This window comes from Salmo trutta, chromosome 19 (assembly GCF_901001165.1).
Source record: "Salmo trutta chromosome 19, fSalTru1.1, whole genome shotgun sequence".
Classification (NCBI taxonomy): domain Eukaryota; kingdom Metazoa; phylum Chordata; class Actinopteri; order Salmoniformes; family Salmonidae; genus Salmo; species Salmo trutta.
This window is the reverse complement of record NC_042975.1, coordinates 5,783,031-5,799,937: the sequence shown is the minus strand read 5'-3', so window position 1 is coordinate 5,799,937 and position 16,907 is coordinate 5,783,031. Positions and strand designations below refer to the sequence as shown.

The 16,907-nt window shown below is 48.2% G+C and overlaps 1 protein-coding gene across 1 annotated transcript in view; it reads left to right on the top strand.

The window, feature by feature from the left end:
• mtmr4 (myotubularin related protein 4) overlaps window positions 1-16,907 on the top strand; it is a gene marked incomplete in the record, with an annotated part of 67,889 nt that overhangs the window by 25,343 nt on the left and 25,639 nt on the right. The window contains 2 exon segments of the mRNA XM_029699550.1: window positions 4,827-4,940; window positions 6,024-6,226. Of these exon segments, the coding sequence (XP_029555410.1) occupies window positions 4,827-4,940; window positions 6,024-6,226 (317 nt within the window).

Sequence of the window (16,907 nt, the reverse complement as noted above, 5' to 3'; positions counted from 1 at the left end):
TACCAGAGGTAGCGTCTCTGTTCTGCCGGTGCATGGAAAGTTCCGCCAGGTCTATATTGTCCATTTCTTTGCTCAGCCACGTCTCGGTGAAATATAAAATGTTAGTTTTTAACCTCTTAGGGATCCCTTAAGTGCAAATCCCACTCGAGTCCCGTTAGCGGGATTGATTTGACAACATCCAGTGAAATTGCAGCGCGTCAAATTCAAGCTACAGAAATATAAATATTCAACAGTCACAAAAATATAAGTGTAATACATCAAAATAAAGCTTAACTTCTTGTTAATCCAGCCGCTGTGTCAGATTTCAAAAAGGCTTTACGGCGAAAGCACACCATGCAATTATCTGAGGACAGTGCCCCGCATACAAACACATGAAAATCATTTTTCAACCAGGCAGGTGTGACACAAAAGTCAGAAATAGCCATATAATAAATGCCTTACCTTTGAAGATCTTCTTCTTTTTGCAATCCCGAATGTCTCAGTGACACAATGAATGGTCGTTTTGTTCGATAAATCCCTTCTTTTATATCCCCAAAATGTCCATTTTATTTGGCACATTTGATTCAGAAATACACCGGTTCCAACATGACTACAAAGTATCTAATAAGTTACCTGTAAACTTGGTCCAAACATTTCAAACAACGTTCCTAATCCAACCTCCAGGTATCCTAAAATGTAAATAATTGATCAAATTTAAGACGGGATAAACAGTTTCCAATACCGAAGAAAAACAACATGGAGCGTGTTAACGCGCAACAAAATACTGGAGACCTTCTGAGTGACACAAAGAACAGCACTACTTCTTCATTTCTCAAAAGAAAAACATAGAACAATTTATAAAGACGGTTGACATCTAGTGGAAACCATAGGAACTGCAATCTGGGCCCTTATAAATCAGGGTTCCCATAGAAAACCATTGGAAAACACAATGACCCCCCCCCCCCCAAAAAAAAATACCCTGGATCGATTGGGCTCGGGGTTTCTTCTGCCAAATCAGTTCTGTTATACTCAGACATTATTCTAACAGTTTTAGAAACTTCAGAGTGTTTTCTATCAAAATCTACTGATTATATGCGTATCCTAGCTTCTGGGCCTGAGTAACAGGCAGTTTACTTTGGGCACGCTTTTCATCCGGACGTGAAAATACTGCCCCCTATCCCGAAGAATTTTTAATGTCCCGTTGGTAGGATAATCTTAATAGTAGGTCATCAATTTTATTTCCTAATGAACGTTAGCAAGGAGAATGGAAGGCATTGGGAGTTTACTCACTCGCCTCCGGCTTCGCAGAAGGATCCCCGATCTGCGTCCCCTTTTCCGACGTCTTTTCTTCACGCAAAAGGTGTGGATCTGGTCCTGTTCCAGTGAAAGCAGGATATCCTTCTCGTCGGACTCGTTAAAGGAAAAAGTTTATTCCAGTCCGCTGTGAGTAATCACTTCTCTGATGTCCTGAAGTTCTTTACGGTCATAAGAGACGGTAGTAGCAACATTATGTACGAAATAAGTTTAAAAAAAAAATTGTTGAAGTTGATTGAGAGAATGTAAAACGTCAGCCATGTTCTTCGGCGCCATCTTTCATCTTTACACGGAAGCCACTCCTCAGTAAAAGGCACATGACAGCCCACTTGGAGTTTGCCAAAAGGTACCTAAAGGACTCTCAGACCAATGAGAAACAAGATTCTCTGGTCTGATGAAACCAAGATTGAAGTCTTTGGCTTGAATGCTTAGCGTCACGTCTGGAGGAAACCTGGCACCATCCCTATGGTGAAGCATGGTGGTGGAAGCATCATGCTGTGGGGATGTTTTACAGCGGCAGGGACTGGGAGAGTCTAGACAGGATCGAGGGAAAGATGAACGGAGCAAAGTGCAGAGAGATCCTTGATGAAAACCTGCTCAGAACCTCAGACTGTGGTGAAGGTTCACCTTCCAACAGGACAACGACCCTAAGCACACAGCCAAGACGACGCAGGAGTGTCTTTGGGACAAGTCTCTGAATGTCCTTGAGTGGCCCAGCCAGAGCCCAGACTTGAACCCCATCGAACATCTCTGGAGAGACCTGAAAATAGCTGTGCAGCAACGCTCTCCATCCAACCTGACAGAGCTTGAGAGGATCTGTTGAGAAGACTGGGACAAAATACCCAAATACAGGTGTGCCAAGCTTGTAGCGTCATACCCAAGAAGACTCGAGGCTGTAATCGCTGCCAAAGCAGCTTCAACAAAGTACTGAGTAAAGGGTCTGAATACTTATGTAAATATGTTATTTCAGTTATTTTTATAAATTAGCAAATGTTTCTAAAAACCTGTTTTCGCTTTGTCATTGTGGGGTAATGTGTGGAGATTTCAGGTGAGGAAAAACAATTTAATCAATTTTAGAATAAGGCTGTAACGTAACAAAATGTTGAAAAATTCAAGGGGTCTGAATACTTTCTGAATGCACTGTATGTACAAAGTAGAGGAGGCATGGAGATGGTGTTGTGTTGGGCTGTTAGAACAGATTATAGTCAAAATAGATTATTGAACAGATTATAGTCAAAATAGATTATTGAACACATTATAGTCAAAATAGATTATTGAACAGATTATAGTCAAAATAGATTATTGAACAGATTAGCCAAAATAGATTATATTCAAAATAAATTATTGAACAGATTATTGTCAAAATAGATTATAGATTATTAGCCTCCTGAATATCTCTGTTTTTAAGCGTTGCTTGGAGAAATCAATCTCACTTTGGATATCTGAGAATGAAAAGCCCTCTCTCTAATACACTCTCACCTAACATGGCATCAAACAGTCTTGATGGCCACCCTGCTTTTCTGTGTGTTTTATATGTCTCAAGGCTTTTAGAGCCAGGCTCGTCAGTAGTGATACATGTTCGCTACCGTTAAAAAGTTTGGGGTCACTTAGAAATGTCCTTGTTTTTATCCTAACCTGTCTCCTCTCCTACCAGGCTGTCCTGGTGTATATATCCTAACCTGTCTCCTCTCCTACCAGGCTGTCCTGGTGTATATATCCTAACCTGTCTCTCCTCTCCTACCAGGCTGTCCTGGTGTATATATCCTAACCTCTCTCTCCTCTCCTACCAGGCTGTCCTGGTGTATATATCCTAACCTCTCTCTCCTCTCCTACTAGGCTGTCCTGGTGTATATATCCTAACCTGTCTCCTCTCCTACCAGGCTGTCCTGGTGTATATATCCTAACCTCTCTCTCCTCTCCTACCAGGCTGTCCTGGTGTATATATCCTAACCTGTCTCCTCTCCTGCCAGGCTGTCCTGGTGTATATATCCTAACCTGTCTCCTCTCCTACCAGGCTGTCCTGGTGTATATATCCTAACCTGTCTCCTCTCCTACCAGGCTGTCCTGGTGTATATATCCTAACCTGTCTCTCCTCTCCTACCAGGCTGTCCTGGTGTATATATCCTAACCTCTCTCTCCTCTCCTACCAGGCTGTCCTGGTGTATATATCCTAACCTGTCTCTCCTCTCCTACCAGGCTGTCCTGGTGTATATATCCTAACCTGTCTCCTCTCCTACCAGGCTGTCTGGTGTATATGCTGTCCTGTGTATATATCCTAACCTGTCTCCTCTCCTCTCCCTACCAGGCTGTCCTGGTGTATATATCCTAACCTGGTCTCTCCTCTCCTACCAGGGCTGTCCTGTGTATATATCCTAACTGTCCCCTCTCCTACCAGGCTGGTCCTGGTGTATATATCCTAACCGTCTTCTCCTCCTCCTACCAGGCTGTCCTGGTGTATATATCCTAACCTGTCTCCTCTCCTGCCAGGCTGTCCGGGTGTATATTCCTAACCGGTCTCCTCTCCTACCGGCTGTCCCTGGTGTATCTATTCCTAACCTGTCTCCTCTCCTACCAGGCCTGTCCTGGTGTATATTATCCATAACCTGTCTCTCCCTCCTCTCCTACCAGGCTGTCCTGGTGTATATATCCTCACCTGTCTCCTCTCCTCTCCTACCAGGCTGTCCTGGTGTATATATCCTAACCTGTCTCTCCTCTCCTACCAGGCTGTCCTGGTGTATATATCCTAACCTCTCTCTCCTCTCCTACCAGGCTGTCCTGGTGTATATATCCTAACCTGTCTCTCCTCTCCTACCAGGCTGTCCTGGTGTATATATTCTAACCTGTCTCCTCTCCTACCAGGCTGTCCTGGTGTATATATCCTAACCTGTCTCCTCTCCTCTCCTACCAGGCTGTCCTGGTGTATATATCCTAACCTGTCTCCTCTCCTCTCCTACCAGGCTGTCCTGGTGTATATATCCTAACCTGTCTCTCCTCTCCTACCAGGCTGTCCTGGTGTATATATCCTAACCTGTCTCCTCTCCTACCAGGCTGTCCTGGTGTATATATCCTAACCTCTCTCTCCTCTCCTACCAGGCTGTCCTGGTGTATATATCCTAACCTGTCTCCTCTCCTGCCAGGCTGTCCTGGTGTATATATCCTAACCTGTCTCCTCTCCTACCAGGCTGTCTTGGTGTATATATCCTAACCTGTCTCCTCTCCTACCAGGCTGTCCTGGTGTATATATCCTAACCTGTCTCCTCTCCTACCAGGCTGTCCTGGTGTATATATCCTAACCTGTCTCCTCTCCTACCAGGCTGTCCTGGTGTATATATCCTAACCTGTCTCCTCTCCTACCAGGCTGTCTTGGTGTATATATCCTAACCTGTCTCCTCTCCTACCAGGCTGTCCTGGTGTATATATCCTAACCTGTCTCCTCTCCTACCAGGCTGTCTTGGTGTATATATCCTAACCTGTCTCCTCTCCTACCAGGCTGTCCTGGTGTATATATCCTAACCTCTCTCCTCTCCTACCAGGCTGTGCTCCAGTTATCCCCAGAAGCTGCTGGTTCCAGTGTGGATCACAGACAAGGAGCTGGAGAGTGTGGGTTCCTTCAGATCCTCCAATAGAATCCCTGTGGTCGTCTATAGGTGGGTACACACTACTACACACACACTACTACTACACACTACTACACACACTACTACACACACTACTACTACACACTACTACACACACACACTACTACACACTCTACTACACACACTACTACACACACACTACTACACACACACTACTACACACACTACTACACACACTACTACACACAACACACACTACTACACACAACACACACTACTACACACACACTACTACACACAACACACACACCATACCACACACACACACACACACACCATACTACCACACACACACACACACACACCATACTACTACACACACACACACACACACACACACACACACACACACACACACCATACTACTACACACCACTACTACACACACCATACTACACACACACACACACACACACACACACACACACACACACACACACCATACTACACACACACCCCATACTACACACACCCACACACACACACCATACTACTACACACACACACCATACTACACACACACACCATACCACACACACACACACACACACCATACCACACACACACACACCATACTACACACACACACACACCATACCACACACACACACACACCATACCACACACACACACACCATACCACACACACACACCATACCACACACACACACACACACACACCATACTACACTGAGTTATCAACCGTGATGGACAGGTCTTGGAGCGGGCAGGCCTTCCCCTGGTGGAAGAGAAGCTCTATCTTGTTGAGGTTGAGGTGGTGGGCTGTCATCTAAGCTGAGATGTCAGCCAGGCACGCATAGATGTGTGTCGCTACCTGGGTGTCAGAAGGGGGGGGGGGATGAGGAAGAAAACACACACACACACACACACACACACACACACACACACACACACACACACACTGGCACACACTGGCACACACACACACACACACTGGCACATTCCAGATATCCTCACCATACCCAGCCTAAGGACCAACACATTCCAAACACATGGCTAATGTGTTGACCTGCTCTGGTTTTGGGATGTCTGGTTACTGATGGTCCGTCCCCTCTCCTGCCGTCCTACCAGGCACCAGAAGAACGGGGTAGTGATCGCTCGCTGCAGCCAGCCAGAGATCAGCTGGTGGGGCTGGAGGAACACAGAGGATGAGTACCTGGTAACATCCATCGCTAAGGCCTGTCTGATGGACCCCGGAACCAGGTTCACCTGCGGGGCCCCAGCCTGCAGCCAGCCCCGAGGGGAGGGCCCAGACAGCTCTGACAGCGACTTTGGTAAGGATGTGATCTGAGTTTAGTCTTATTTATTCACCTTAGGGAAGGAACACTGCATCGTCGTGTATTATACCAGCAGGCTTTAAGTTAGGTGTTACCAGCCTTCACTTTACGAGACAAGTTGACAGACAGAGAAGACATTCTCATCAACAGCAATAACCTGGGGAGAGGAGAGAGAGAGGGAGGAGAGAGAGGAGAGACATTCTCATCAACAGCAATAACCTGGGGTGAGGGGAGAGGAGAATGTAGAGAGGAGAGAGGAGAGACATTCCCATCAACAGCAATAACCTGGGGTGAGGGGAGAGGAGAGGGGAGAGGAGAGGGGAGAGGAGAGGGGAGGGAGGAGAGGGTAGAGAGGAGAGAGGGTAGAGAGGGTAGAGGGTGTAGAGGGTAGAGGGTGTAGAGGGTGTAGAGGGTAGAGGGTGTAGAGGGTGTAGAGGGTAGAGGGTAGAGAGGGTAGAGAGGGTAGAGGGTAGAGAGGGTAGAGGGTAGAGAGGGGAGAGGGGAGAGGGTAGAGAGGAGAGAGGAGAGAGGGTAGAGAGGAGAGAGGGTAGAGAGGAGAGAGGGTAGAGAGGAGAGAGGGGTAGAGAGGAGAGAGGGTAGAGAGGAGAGAGGGTAGAGAGGAGAGAGGGTAGAGAGGGGAGAGGGTAGAGAGGAGAGAGGGTAGAGAGGGGAGAGGGTAGAGAGGGGAGAGGGGAGAGGGGAGAGGGTAGAGAGGGGAGAGGGTAGAGAGGAGAGAGGGTAGAGAGGGGAGAGGGTAGAGAGGGGAGAGGGTAGAGAGGGGAGAGGGTAGAGGGTGTAGAGAGGGGAGGGTAGAGAGGGGAGGGTAGAGAGGGGAGGGTAGAGAGGGGAGGGTAGAGAGGGGAGGGTAGAGAGGGGAGGGTAGAGAGAGGAGAGGGTAGAGAGGGGAGAGAGGAGAGACATTCCCATCAACAGCAATAACCTGGGGGGAGGAGAGGGGAGGGTAGAGAGGGGAGGGTAGAGAGACCTAAGGACCAACACATTCCAAACATGGCTAATGTGTTGACCTGCTCTGGTTTTGTAATGTCTGGTTACTGATGGTTAGTGGAGTTGTAGGATCAGGTGATCTGAACGGTGCTAGAGGGACACTGAGTGGACTAGCGTTCACTTTACACATTTAAATACTGTAAATCTCACAGCGTTGTCCTTAGCACTTGTTCCCAGTCCTTTTCCCTCTCCCTCAGTGGGAATGGGAGACAGGACATGGTTTTTCCTCAGTGGGAATGGGAGACAGGACATGGTTTTCCCCTCAGTGGGAATGGGAGACAGGACATGGTTTTCCCCTCAGTGGGAATGGGAGACAGGACATGGTTTTCCCCTCAGTGGGAATGGGAGACAGGACATGTTCCCCTCAGTGGGAATGGGAGACAGGACATGGTTTTCCCCTCAGTGGGAATGGGAGACAGGACATGGTTTTCCCCTCAGTGGGAATGGGAGACAGGACATGGTTTTCCTCAGTGGGAATGGGAGACAGGACATGGGTTTTCCTCAGTGGGAATGGGAGACAGGACATGGTTTTCCCCTCAGTGGGAATGGGAGACAGGACATGTTTCCCTCAGTGGGAATGGGAGACAGGACATGGTTTTCCCCTCAGTGGGAATGGGAGACAGGACATGGTTTTCCCCTCAGTGGGAATGGGAGACAGGACATGGTTTTCCCCTCAGTGGGAATGGGAGACAGGACATGGTTTTTCCCTCAGTGGGAATGGGAGACAGGACATGTTCCCCTCAGTGGGAATGGGAGACAGGACATGTTTCCCCTCAGTGGGAATGGGAGACAGGACATGTTTTCCCTCAGTGGGAATGGGAGACAGGACATGTTTCCCCTCAGTGGGAATGGGAGACAGGACATGGGTTTCCCTCAGTGTGAATGGGAGACAGGACATGTTTCCCCTCAGTGGGAATGGGAGACAGGACATGGGTTTCCCTCAGTGGGAATGGGAGACAGGACATGGGTTTTCCCTCAGTGGGAATGGGAGACAGGACAGGGTTTTCCCTCAGTGGGAATGGGAGACAGGACATGGGTTTTCCTTAGTGGGAATGGGAGACAGGACATGGGTTTCCCTCAGTGGGAATGGGAGACAGGACAGGGTTTTCCTCAGTGGGAATGAGAGACAGGACATGTTCCCCTCAGTGGGAATGGGAGACAGGACATGGGTTTTCCTCAGTGGGAATGAGAGACAGGACATGTTCCCCTCAGTGGGAATGGGAGACAGGACAGGGTTTTCCTCAGTGGGAATGAGAGACAGGACATGGGTTTTCCTCAGTGGGAATGGGAGACAGGACATGTTCCCCTCAGTGGGAATGAGAGACAGGACAGGGTTTCCCCTCAGTGGGAATGGGAGACAGGACATGGGTTTCCCCTCAGTGGGAATGGGAGACAGGACATGGGTTTCCCCTCAGTGGGAATGGGAGACAGGACATGGGTTTCCCCTCAGTGGGAATGGGAGACAGGACAGGGTTTTCCTCAGTGGGAATGGGAGACAGGACATGGGTTTTCCTCAGTGGGAATGGGAGACAGGACATGTTTCCCTCAGTGGGAATGAGAGACAGGACAGGGTTTCCCTCAGTGGGAATGGGAGACAGGACATGTTTCCCTCAGTGGGAATGAGAGACAGGACATGTTTCCCTCAGTGGGAATGAGAGACAGGACATGTTCCCCTCAGTGGGAATGGGAGACAGGACATGGGTTTTCCTCAGTGGGAATGGGAGACAGGACATGTTCCCCTCAGTGGGAATGGGAGACAGGACATGGGTTTTCCTCAGTGGGAATGGGAGACAGGACATGGGTTTTCCTCAGTGGGAATGGGAGACAGGACATGTTCCCCTCAGTGGGAATGGGAGACAGGACATGGGTTTTCCTCAGTGGGAATGGGAGACAGGACATGGGTTTTCCTCAGTGGGAATGGGAGACAGGACATGGGTTTTCCTCAGTGGGAATGGGAGACAGGACATGGGTTTTCCTCAGTGGGAATGGGAGACAGGACATGGGTTTTTCCTCAGTGGGAATGGGAGACAGGACATGGTTTTCCTCAGTGGGGAATGGGAGACAGGACATGGTTTTCCTCAGGGGAATGGGAGACAGGACATGGTTTTTCCCCTCAGTGGGAATGGGAGACAGGACATGTTTTCCCTCAGTGGGAATGGGAGACAGGACATGGGTTTCCCCTCAGTGGGAATGGGAGACAGGACATGGGTTTCCCCTCAGTGGGAATGGGAGACAGGACATGGGTTTTCCCCTCAGTGGGAATGGGAGACAGGACATGTTTTCCTCAGTGGGAATGGGAGACAGGAACATGGGTTTTCCTCAGTGGGAATGGGAGACAGGACATGTTTTCCTCAGTGGGAATGGGAGAGACAGGACATGGGTTTTCCTCAGTGGGAATGGGAGACAGGACATGGTTTTCCCCTCAGTGGGAATGGGAGACAGGACATGGGTTTTCCCTCAGTGGGAATGGGAGACAGGACATGTTCCCCTCAGTGGGAATGGGAGACAGGACATGGGTTTTCCTCAGTGGGAATGGGAGACAGGACATGTTTTCCTCAGTGGGAATGGGAGACAGGACAGGGGTTTTCCTCAGTGGGAATGGGAGACAGGACATGTTTTCCTCAGTGGGAATGGGAGACAGGACAGGGTTTTCCTCAGTGGGAATGGGAGACAGGACAGGGTTTTCCTCAGTGGGAATGGGAGACAGGACAGGGTTTCCTCAGTGGGAATGGGAGACAGGACATGTTCCCTTCAGTGGGAATGGGAGACAGGACATGTTTCCCCTCAGTGGGAATGGGAGACAGGACATGTTTCCCCTCAGTGGGAATGGGAGACAGGACAGGGTTTTCCTCAGTGGGAATGGGAGACAGGACAGGGTTTTCCTCAGTGGGAATGGGAGACAGGACAGGGGTTTTCCTCAGTGGGAATGGGAGACAGGACATGTTTTCCTCAGTGGGAATGGGAGACAGGACAGGGTTTTCCTCAGTGGGAATGGGAGACAGGACATGTTTTCCTCAGTGGGAATGGGAGACAGGACAGGGTTTTCCTCAGTGGGAATGGGAGACAGGACATGTTTTCCTCAGTGGGAATGGGAGACAGGACATGGGTTTTCCCCTCAGTGGGAATGGGAGACAGGACATGTTTTCCTCAGTGGGAATGGGAGACAGGACATGTTTTCCTCAGTGGGAATGGGAGACAGGACATGGGTTTTCCTCAGTGGGAATGGGAGACAGGACATGTTTTCCTCAGTGGGAATGGGAGACAGGACATGTTTTCCTCAGTGGGAATGGGAGACAGGACATGTTTTCCTCAGTGGGAATGGGAGACAGGACATGGGTTTTCCTCAGTGGGAATGGGAGACAGGACATGGGTTTTCCCCTCAGTGGGAATGGGAGACAGGACATGTTTTCCTCAGTGGGAATGGGAGACAGGACATGGGTTTTCCTCAGTGGGAATGGGAGACAGGACATGTTTTCCTCAGTGGGAATGGGAGACAGGACATGGGTTTTCCCCTCAGTGGGAATGGGAGACAGGACAGGGTTTTCCTCAGTGGGAATGGGAGACAGGACATGGGTTTTCCTCAGTGGGAATGGGAGACAGGACAGGGTTTTCCTCAGTGGGAATGGGAGACAGGACAGGGTTTTCCTCAGTGGGAATGGGAGACAGGACATGTTTTTCCTCAGTGGGAATGGGAGACAGGACATGGGTTTTCCTCAGTGGGAATGGGAGACAGGACATGGGTTTTCCCCTCAGTGGGAATGGGAGACAGGACATGTTTTCCTCAGTGGGAATGGGAGACAGGACATGGGTTTTCCTCAGTGGGAATGGGAGACAGGACATGTTTTCCTCAGTGGGAATGGGAGACAGGACATGGGTTTTCCCCTCAGTGGGAATGGGAGACAGGACATGGGTTTTCCTCAGTGGGAATGGGAGACAGGACAGGGTTTTCCTCAGTGGGAATGGGAGACAGGACAGGGTTTTCCTCAGTGGGAATGGGAGACAGGACATGGGTTTTCCTCAGTGGGAATGGGAGACAGGACAGGGTTTTCCTCAGTGGGAATGGGAGACAGGACAGGGTTTTCCTCAGTGGGAATGGGAGACAGGACATGTTTTCCTCAGTGGGAATGGGAGACAGGACATGGGTTTTCCTCAGTGGGAATGGGAGACAGGACATGGGTTTTCCCCTCAGTGGGAATGGGAGACAGGACATGTTTTCCTCAGTGGGAATGGGAGACAGGACATGGGTTTTCCTCAGTGGGAATGGGAGACAGGACATGTTTTCCTCAGTGGGAATGGGAGACAGGACAGGGTTTTCCTCAGTGGGAATGGGAGACAGGACAGGGTTTTCCTCAGTGGGAATGGGAGACAGGACATGTTTTCCTCAGTGGGAATGGGAGACAGGACATGGGTTTTCCTCAGTGGGAATGGGAGACAGGACATGGGTTTTCCTCAGTGGGAATGGGAGACAGGACATGGGTTTTCCCCTCAGTGGGAATGGGAGACAGGACATGGGTTTCCCCTCAGTGGGAATGGAAGACAGGACATGTTCCCCTCAGTGGGAATGGGAGACAGGACATGTTCCCCTCAGTGGGAATGGGAGACAGGACATGGGTTTCCCCTCAGTGGGAATGGGAGACAGGACAGGGTTTTCCTCAGTGGGAATGGGAGACAGGACATGTTCCCCTCAGTGGGAATGGGAGACAGGACATGTTCCCCTCAGTGGGAATGGGAGACAGGACATGGGTTTTCCTCAGTGGGAATGGGAGACAGGACAGGGTTTTCCCCTCAGTGGGAATGGGAGACAGGACATGGGTTTTCCTCAGTGGGAATGGGAGACAGGACAGGGTTTTCCTCAGTGGGAATGGGAGACAGGACATGGGTTTTCCTCAGTGGGAATGGGAGACAGGACATGTTTTCCTCAGTGGGAATGGGAGACAGGACATGTTTTCCTCAGTGGGAATGGGAGACAGGACAGGGTTTTCCTCAGTGGGAATGGGAGACAGGACATGTTTTCCTCAGTGGGAATGGGAGACAGGACAGGGGTTTTCCTCAGTGGGAATGGGAGACAGGACAGGGGTTTTCCTCAGTGGGAATGGGAGACAGGACAGGGTTTTCCTCAGTGGGAATGGGAGACAGGACATGGGTTTTCCTCAGTGGGAATGGGAGACAGGACATGTTCCCCTCAGTGGGAATGGGAGACAGGACAGGGTAACTAACTGCTGCAGATTCCGCTCATTAATTTTGCTCTGACCCAAAAAACAACCCCAATTAGGTTGATGAGAACTAGTTACCATAAGAGACAATGAAGACATAAGTGCCTGGAATGTGCCGTTCTCAATTAATACATTCACATTGGCTTGCAATTCTGGTTCGCGGACACACACACACACACACACACACACACACACACACACACACACACACACACACACACACACCCTCCTCCCCCACATACATTTTGTCTGGACAGAAGATAAATCGCATTTTGTCTGGACAGAAGATAAATCGTCACCGGTCAGGAACAGATACGATAGTCTAAAAGGACCATGACTCTTTGTGTTTGGTACCTTGTTTCTGTGTTGGTGGGCAGGAATGTGGAGCCCGTTTTGGGAGAGACTGTCCCCTACCACCCGTCTGTCTGTCTGTCTCTCTCTCTCTCTCTTTGTCTCTCTCTCTTTGTCTGTCTCTCTCTCTATGTCTCTTTGTCTGTCTCTCTCTCTCTCTTTGTCTCTCTCTCTCTCTCTTTGTCTCTCTCTCTCTCTCTCTTTGTCTCTCTCTCTCTTTGTCTCTCTCTCTCTTTGTCTCTCTCTCTCTCTCTCTTTGTCTGTCTCTCTCTCTCTGTCTCTCTCTCTCTCTCTTTCTCTTTGTCTCTCTCTTTGTCTCTCTCTCTGTCTCTCTCTCTCTCTCTTTGTCTCTCTCTCTCTCTCTCTCTTTGTCTCTCTCTCTCTCTCTCTTTGTCTCTCTCTCTCTTTGTCTCTCTCTCTCTCTCTCTTTGTCTCTCTCTCTCTCTCTTTGTCTGTCTCTCTGTCTCTCTCTCTCTTTGTCTCTCTCTTTGTCTCTCTCTCTCTCTTTGTCTCTCTCTCTCTCTCTTTGTCTCTCTCTCTCTCTTTCTGTCTCTCTGTCTCTCTCTCTCTTTGTCTGTCTCTCTGTCTCTCTCTCTCTCTGTCTCTCTCTGTCTCTTTCTCTCTCTCTTTCTCTTTGTCTGTCTCTCTGTCTCTCTCTCTGTCTCTCTCTCTCTTTGTCTCTCTCTTTGTCTCTACATGTAGGTAGGGTTAGTGGAGGTAATTGAGTTAATATGTACATGTAGGTAGGGGTTAGTGGAGGTAATTGAGTTAATATGTACATGTAGGTACAGGTTAGTGGAGGTAATTGAGTTAATATGTACATGTAGGTAGGGTTAGTGGAGGTAATTGAGTTAATATGTACAGGTAGGTACAGGTTAGTGGAGGTAATTGAGTTAATATGTACATGTAGGTAGGGGTTAGTGGAGGTAATTGAGTTAATATGTACATGTAGGTACAGGTTAGTGGAGGTAATTGAGTTAATATGTACATGTAGGTACAGGTTAGTGGAGGTAATTGAGTTAATATGTACATGTAGGTAGGGGTTAGTGGAGGTAATTGAGTTAATATGTACATGTAGGTAGGGGTTAGTGGAGGTAATTGAGTTAATATGTACATGTAGGTAGGGGTTAGTGGAGGTAATTGAGTTAATATGTACAGGTAGGTAGGGGTTAGTGGAGGTAATTGAGTTAATATGTACAGGTAGGTACAGGTTAGTGGAGGTAATTGAGTTAATATGTACATGTAGGTAGGGTTAGTGGAGGTAATTGAGTTAATATGTACATGTAGGTAGGGGTTAGTGGAGGTAATTGAGTTAATATGTACATGTAGGTAGGGTTAGTGGAGGTAATTGAGTTAATATGTACATGTAGGTAGGGGTTAGTGGAGGTAATTGAGTTAATATGTACATGTAGGTAGGGGTTAGTGGAGGTAATTGAGTTAATATGTACAGGTAGGTAGGGGTTAGTGGAGGTAATTGAGTTAATATGTACATGTAGGTACAGGTTAGTGGAGGTAATTGAGTTAATATGTACATGTAGGTACAGGTTAGTGGAGGTAATTGAGTTAATATGTACATGTAGGTAGGGTTAGTGGAGGTAATTGAGTTAATATGTACATGTAGGTAGGGGTTAGTGGAGGTAATTGAGTTAATATGTACAGGTAGGTAGGGGTTAGTGGAGGTAATTGAGTTAATATGTACATGTAGGTACAGGTTAGTGGAGGTAATTGAGTTAATATGTACATGTAGGTACAGGTTAGTGGAGGTAATTGAGTTAATATGTACATGTAGGTAGGGTTAGTGGAGGTAATTGAGTTAATATGTACAGGTAGGTACAGGTTAGTGGAGGTAATTGAGTTAATATGTACATGTAGGTAGGGGTTAGTGGAGGTAATTGAGTTAATATGTACATGTAGGTACAGGTTAGTGGAGGTAATTGAGTTAATATGTACATGTAGGTACAGGTTAGTGGAGGTAATTGAGTTAATATGTACATGTAGGTAGGGGTTAGTGGAGGTAATTGAGTTAATATGTACATGTAGGTAGGGGTTAGTGGAGGTAATTGAGTTAATATGTACATGTAGGTAGGGGTTAGTGGAGGTAATTGAGTTAATATGTACAGGTAGGTAGGGGTTAGTGGAGGTAATTGAGTTAATATGTACAGGTAGGTACAGGTTAGTGGAGGTAATTGAGTTAATATGTACATGTAGGTAGGGTTAGTGGAGGTAATTGAGTTAATATGTACATGTAGGTAGGGGTTAGTGGAGGTAATTGAGTTAATATGTACATGTAGGTAGGGTTAGTGGAGGTAATTGAGTTAATATGTACATGTAGGTAGGGGTTAGTGGAGGTAATTGAGTTAATATGTACATGTAGGTAGGGGTTAGTGGAGGTAATTGAGTTAATATGTACATGTAGGTAGGGGTTAGTGGAGGTAATTGAGTTAATATGTACAGGTAGGTAGGGTTAGTGGAGGTAATTGAGTTAATATGTACATGTAGGTAGGGGTTAGTGGAGGTAATTGAGTTAATATGTACATGTAGGTAGGGGTTAGTGGAGGTAATTGAGTTAATATGTACATGTAGGTACAGGTTAGTGGAGGTAATTGAGTTAATATGTACAGGTAGGTAGGGGTTAGTGGAGGTAATTGAGTTAATATGTACAGGTAGGTAGGGGTTAGTGGAGGTAATTGAGTTAATATGTACAGGTAGGTAGGGGTAAAAGCATCCTATATCGTTCTATTTTCTTTTGTCTAAATCAAAGTGTGTCACAAGTTTTAAGTGTTTTCTTCGTGGCGTGTGTGTGACCACCTTAATCCTAATCTCTGTAATATGCAGAAAACTTTCCAATCGCTACTGGAGATTGTATGGATTTATGAGTTAGTCAGCCACCGTCACCTCCTCCCCTGAGTTAGTCGGCCACCGTCACCTCCTCCCCTGAGTTGGTCGGCCGCCGTCACCTCCTCCCCTGAGTTAGTCGGCCACCGTCACCTCCTCCCCTGAGTTAGTCGGCCGCCGTCACCTCCTCCCCTGAGTTAGTCGGCCGCCGTCACCTCCTCCCCTGAGTTAGTCGGCCACCGTCACCTCCTCCCCTGAGTTAGTCGGCCGCCGTCACCTCCTCCCCTGAGTTAGTCGGCCGCCGTCACCTCCTCCCCTGAGTTAGTCGGCCGCCGTCACCTCCTCCCCTGAGTTGGTCGGCCGCCGTCACCTCCTCCCCTGAGTTAGTCGGCCGCTGTCACCTCCTCCCCTGAGTTTCTGCTCTCTTTCCCAGATGATACAGCTCACACACTCCAAAAACAGCATTGCCTTGTCTGATGGTTTGTTCTACAAAGTCGAAATAAAAGGGGAACTAAGTAGAAGTGAGGCTCTAGAGGTGGTATCAGGAACAGATTACGGAGGAGGAGGAGGAGGAGGAGGAGGAGGAGGGGAGACGTCACCCGCTCCCGGTGATCCCGCCGTCAAATGGGACGTCGTTAAAATAACAAACTGGGAGGAGATGGCGTCTACAGCTGAAGAGGACTTTAGGAGAAGTACTTTTAATCTGCTTTACAGAAACGTGGCTCAAGCAGGACAATATTGATGTGAACATTGTGATGGATACACTGTCATTAGAGCAGAGGGAGACAAAACAACGTCACATAAATCAATAGGCGGCGGCGGCGGGGGGGGGCATGTATCTTTGTAGATAGGACTTGGGCCATGCAGTGTAATGTGATTGAAATGTGCATCAGAGACTATGAGATTCTCCTTGTCTCATTCAGGCCATTCTATCTACCATGCGAGTTTGGAAAATGACCGTTATTCTGGTCTATGTGCCTGGATTTAACAATAAGGAAGCTGCTGACAGGATTACAGACTGTTTCAATGCTGCGTTTTCACAATCAACTGACCGGACAGTGTTTGTGCTTGGGGATTTTAATAGGCACTCCCTGTCCACGCTCCTCCCCCACTGCAACATTACGTCACCTGTCCAACTCGTGTCCTGGATCAGTGTTATGTCAATGTAGAGGACGGATAGATGGCGATGTGCAGAGCATCCGTCTGGAAATCAGACCATCTCCTTACCGAGATGCAGGGTGATACGTGAAAAACCCTGTTGAGAAATCTATTCC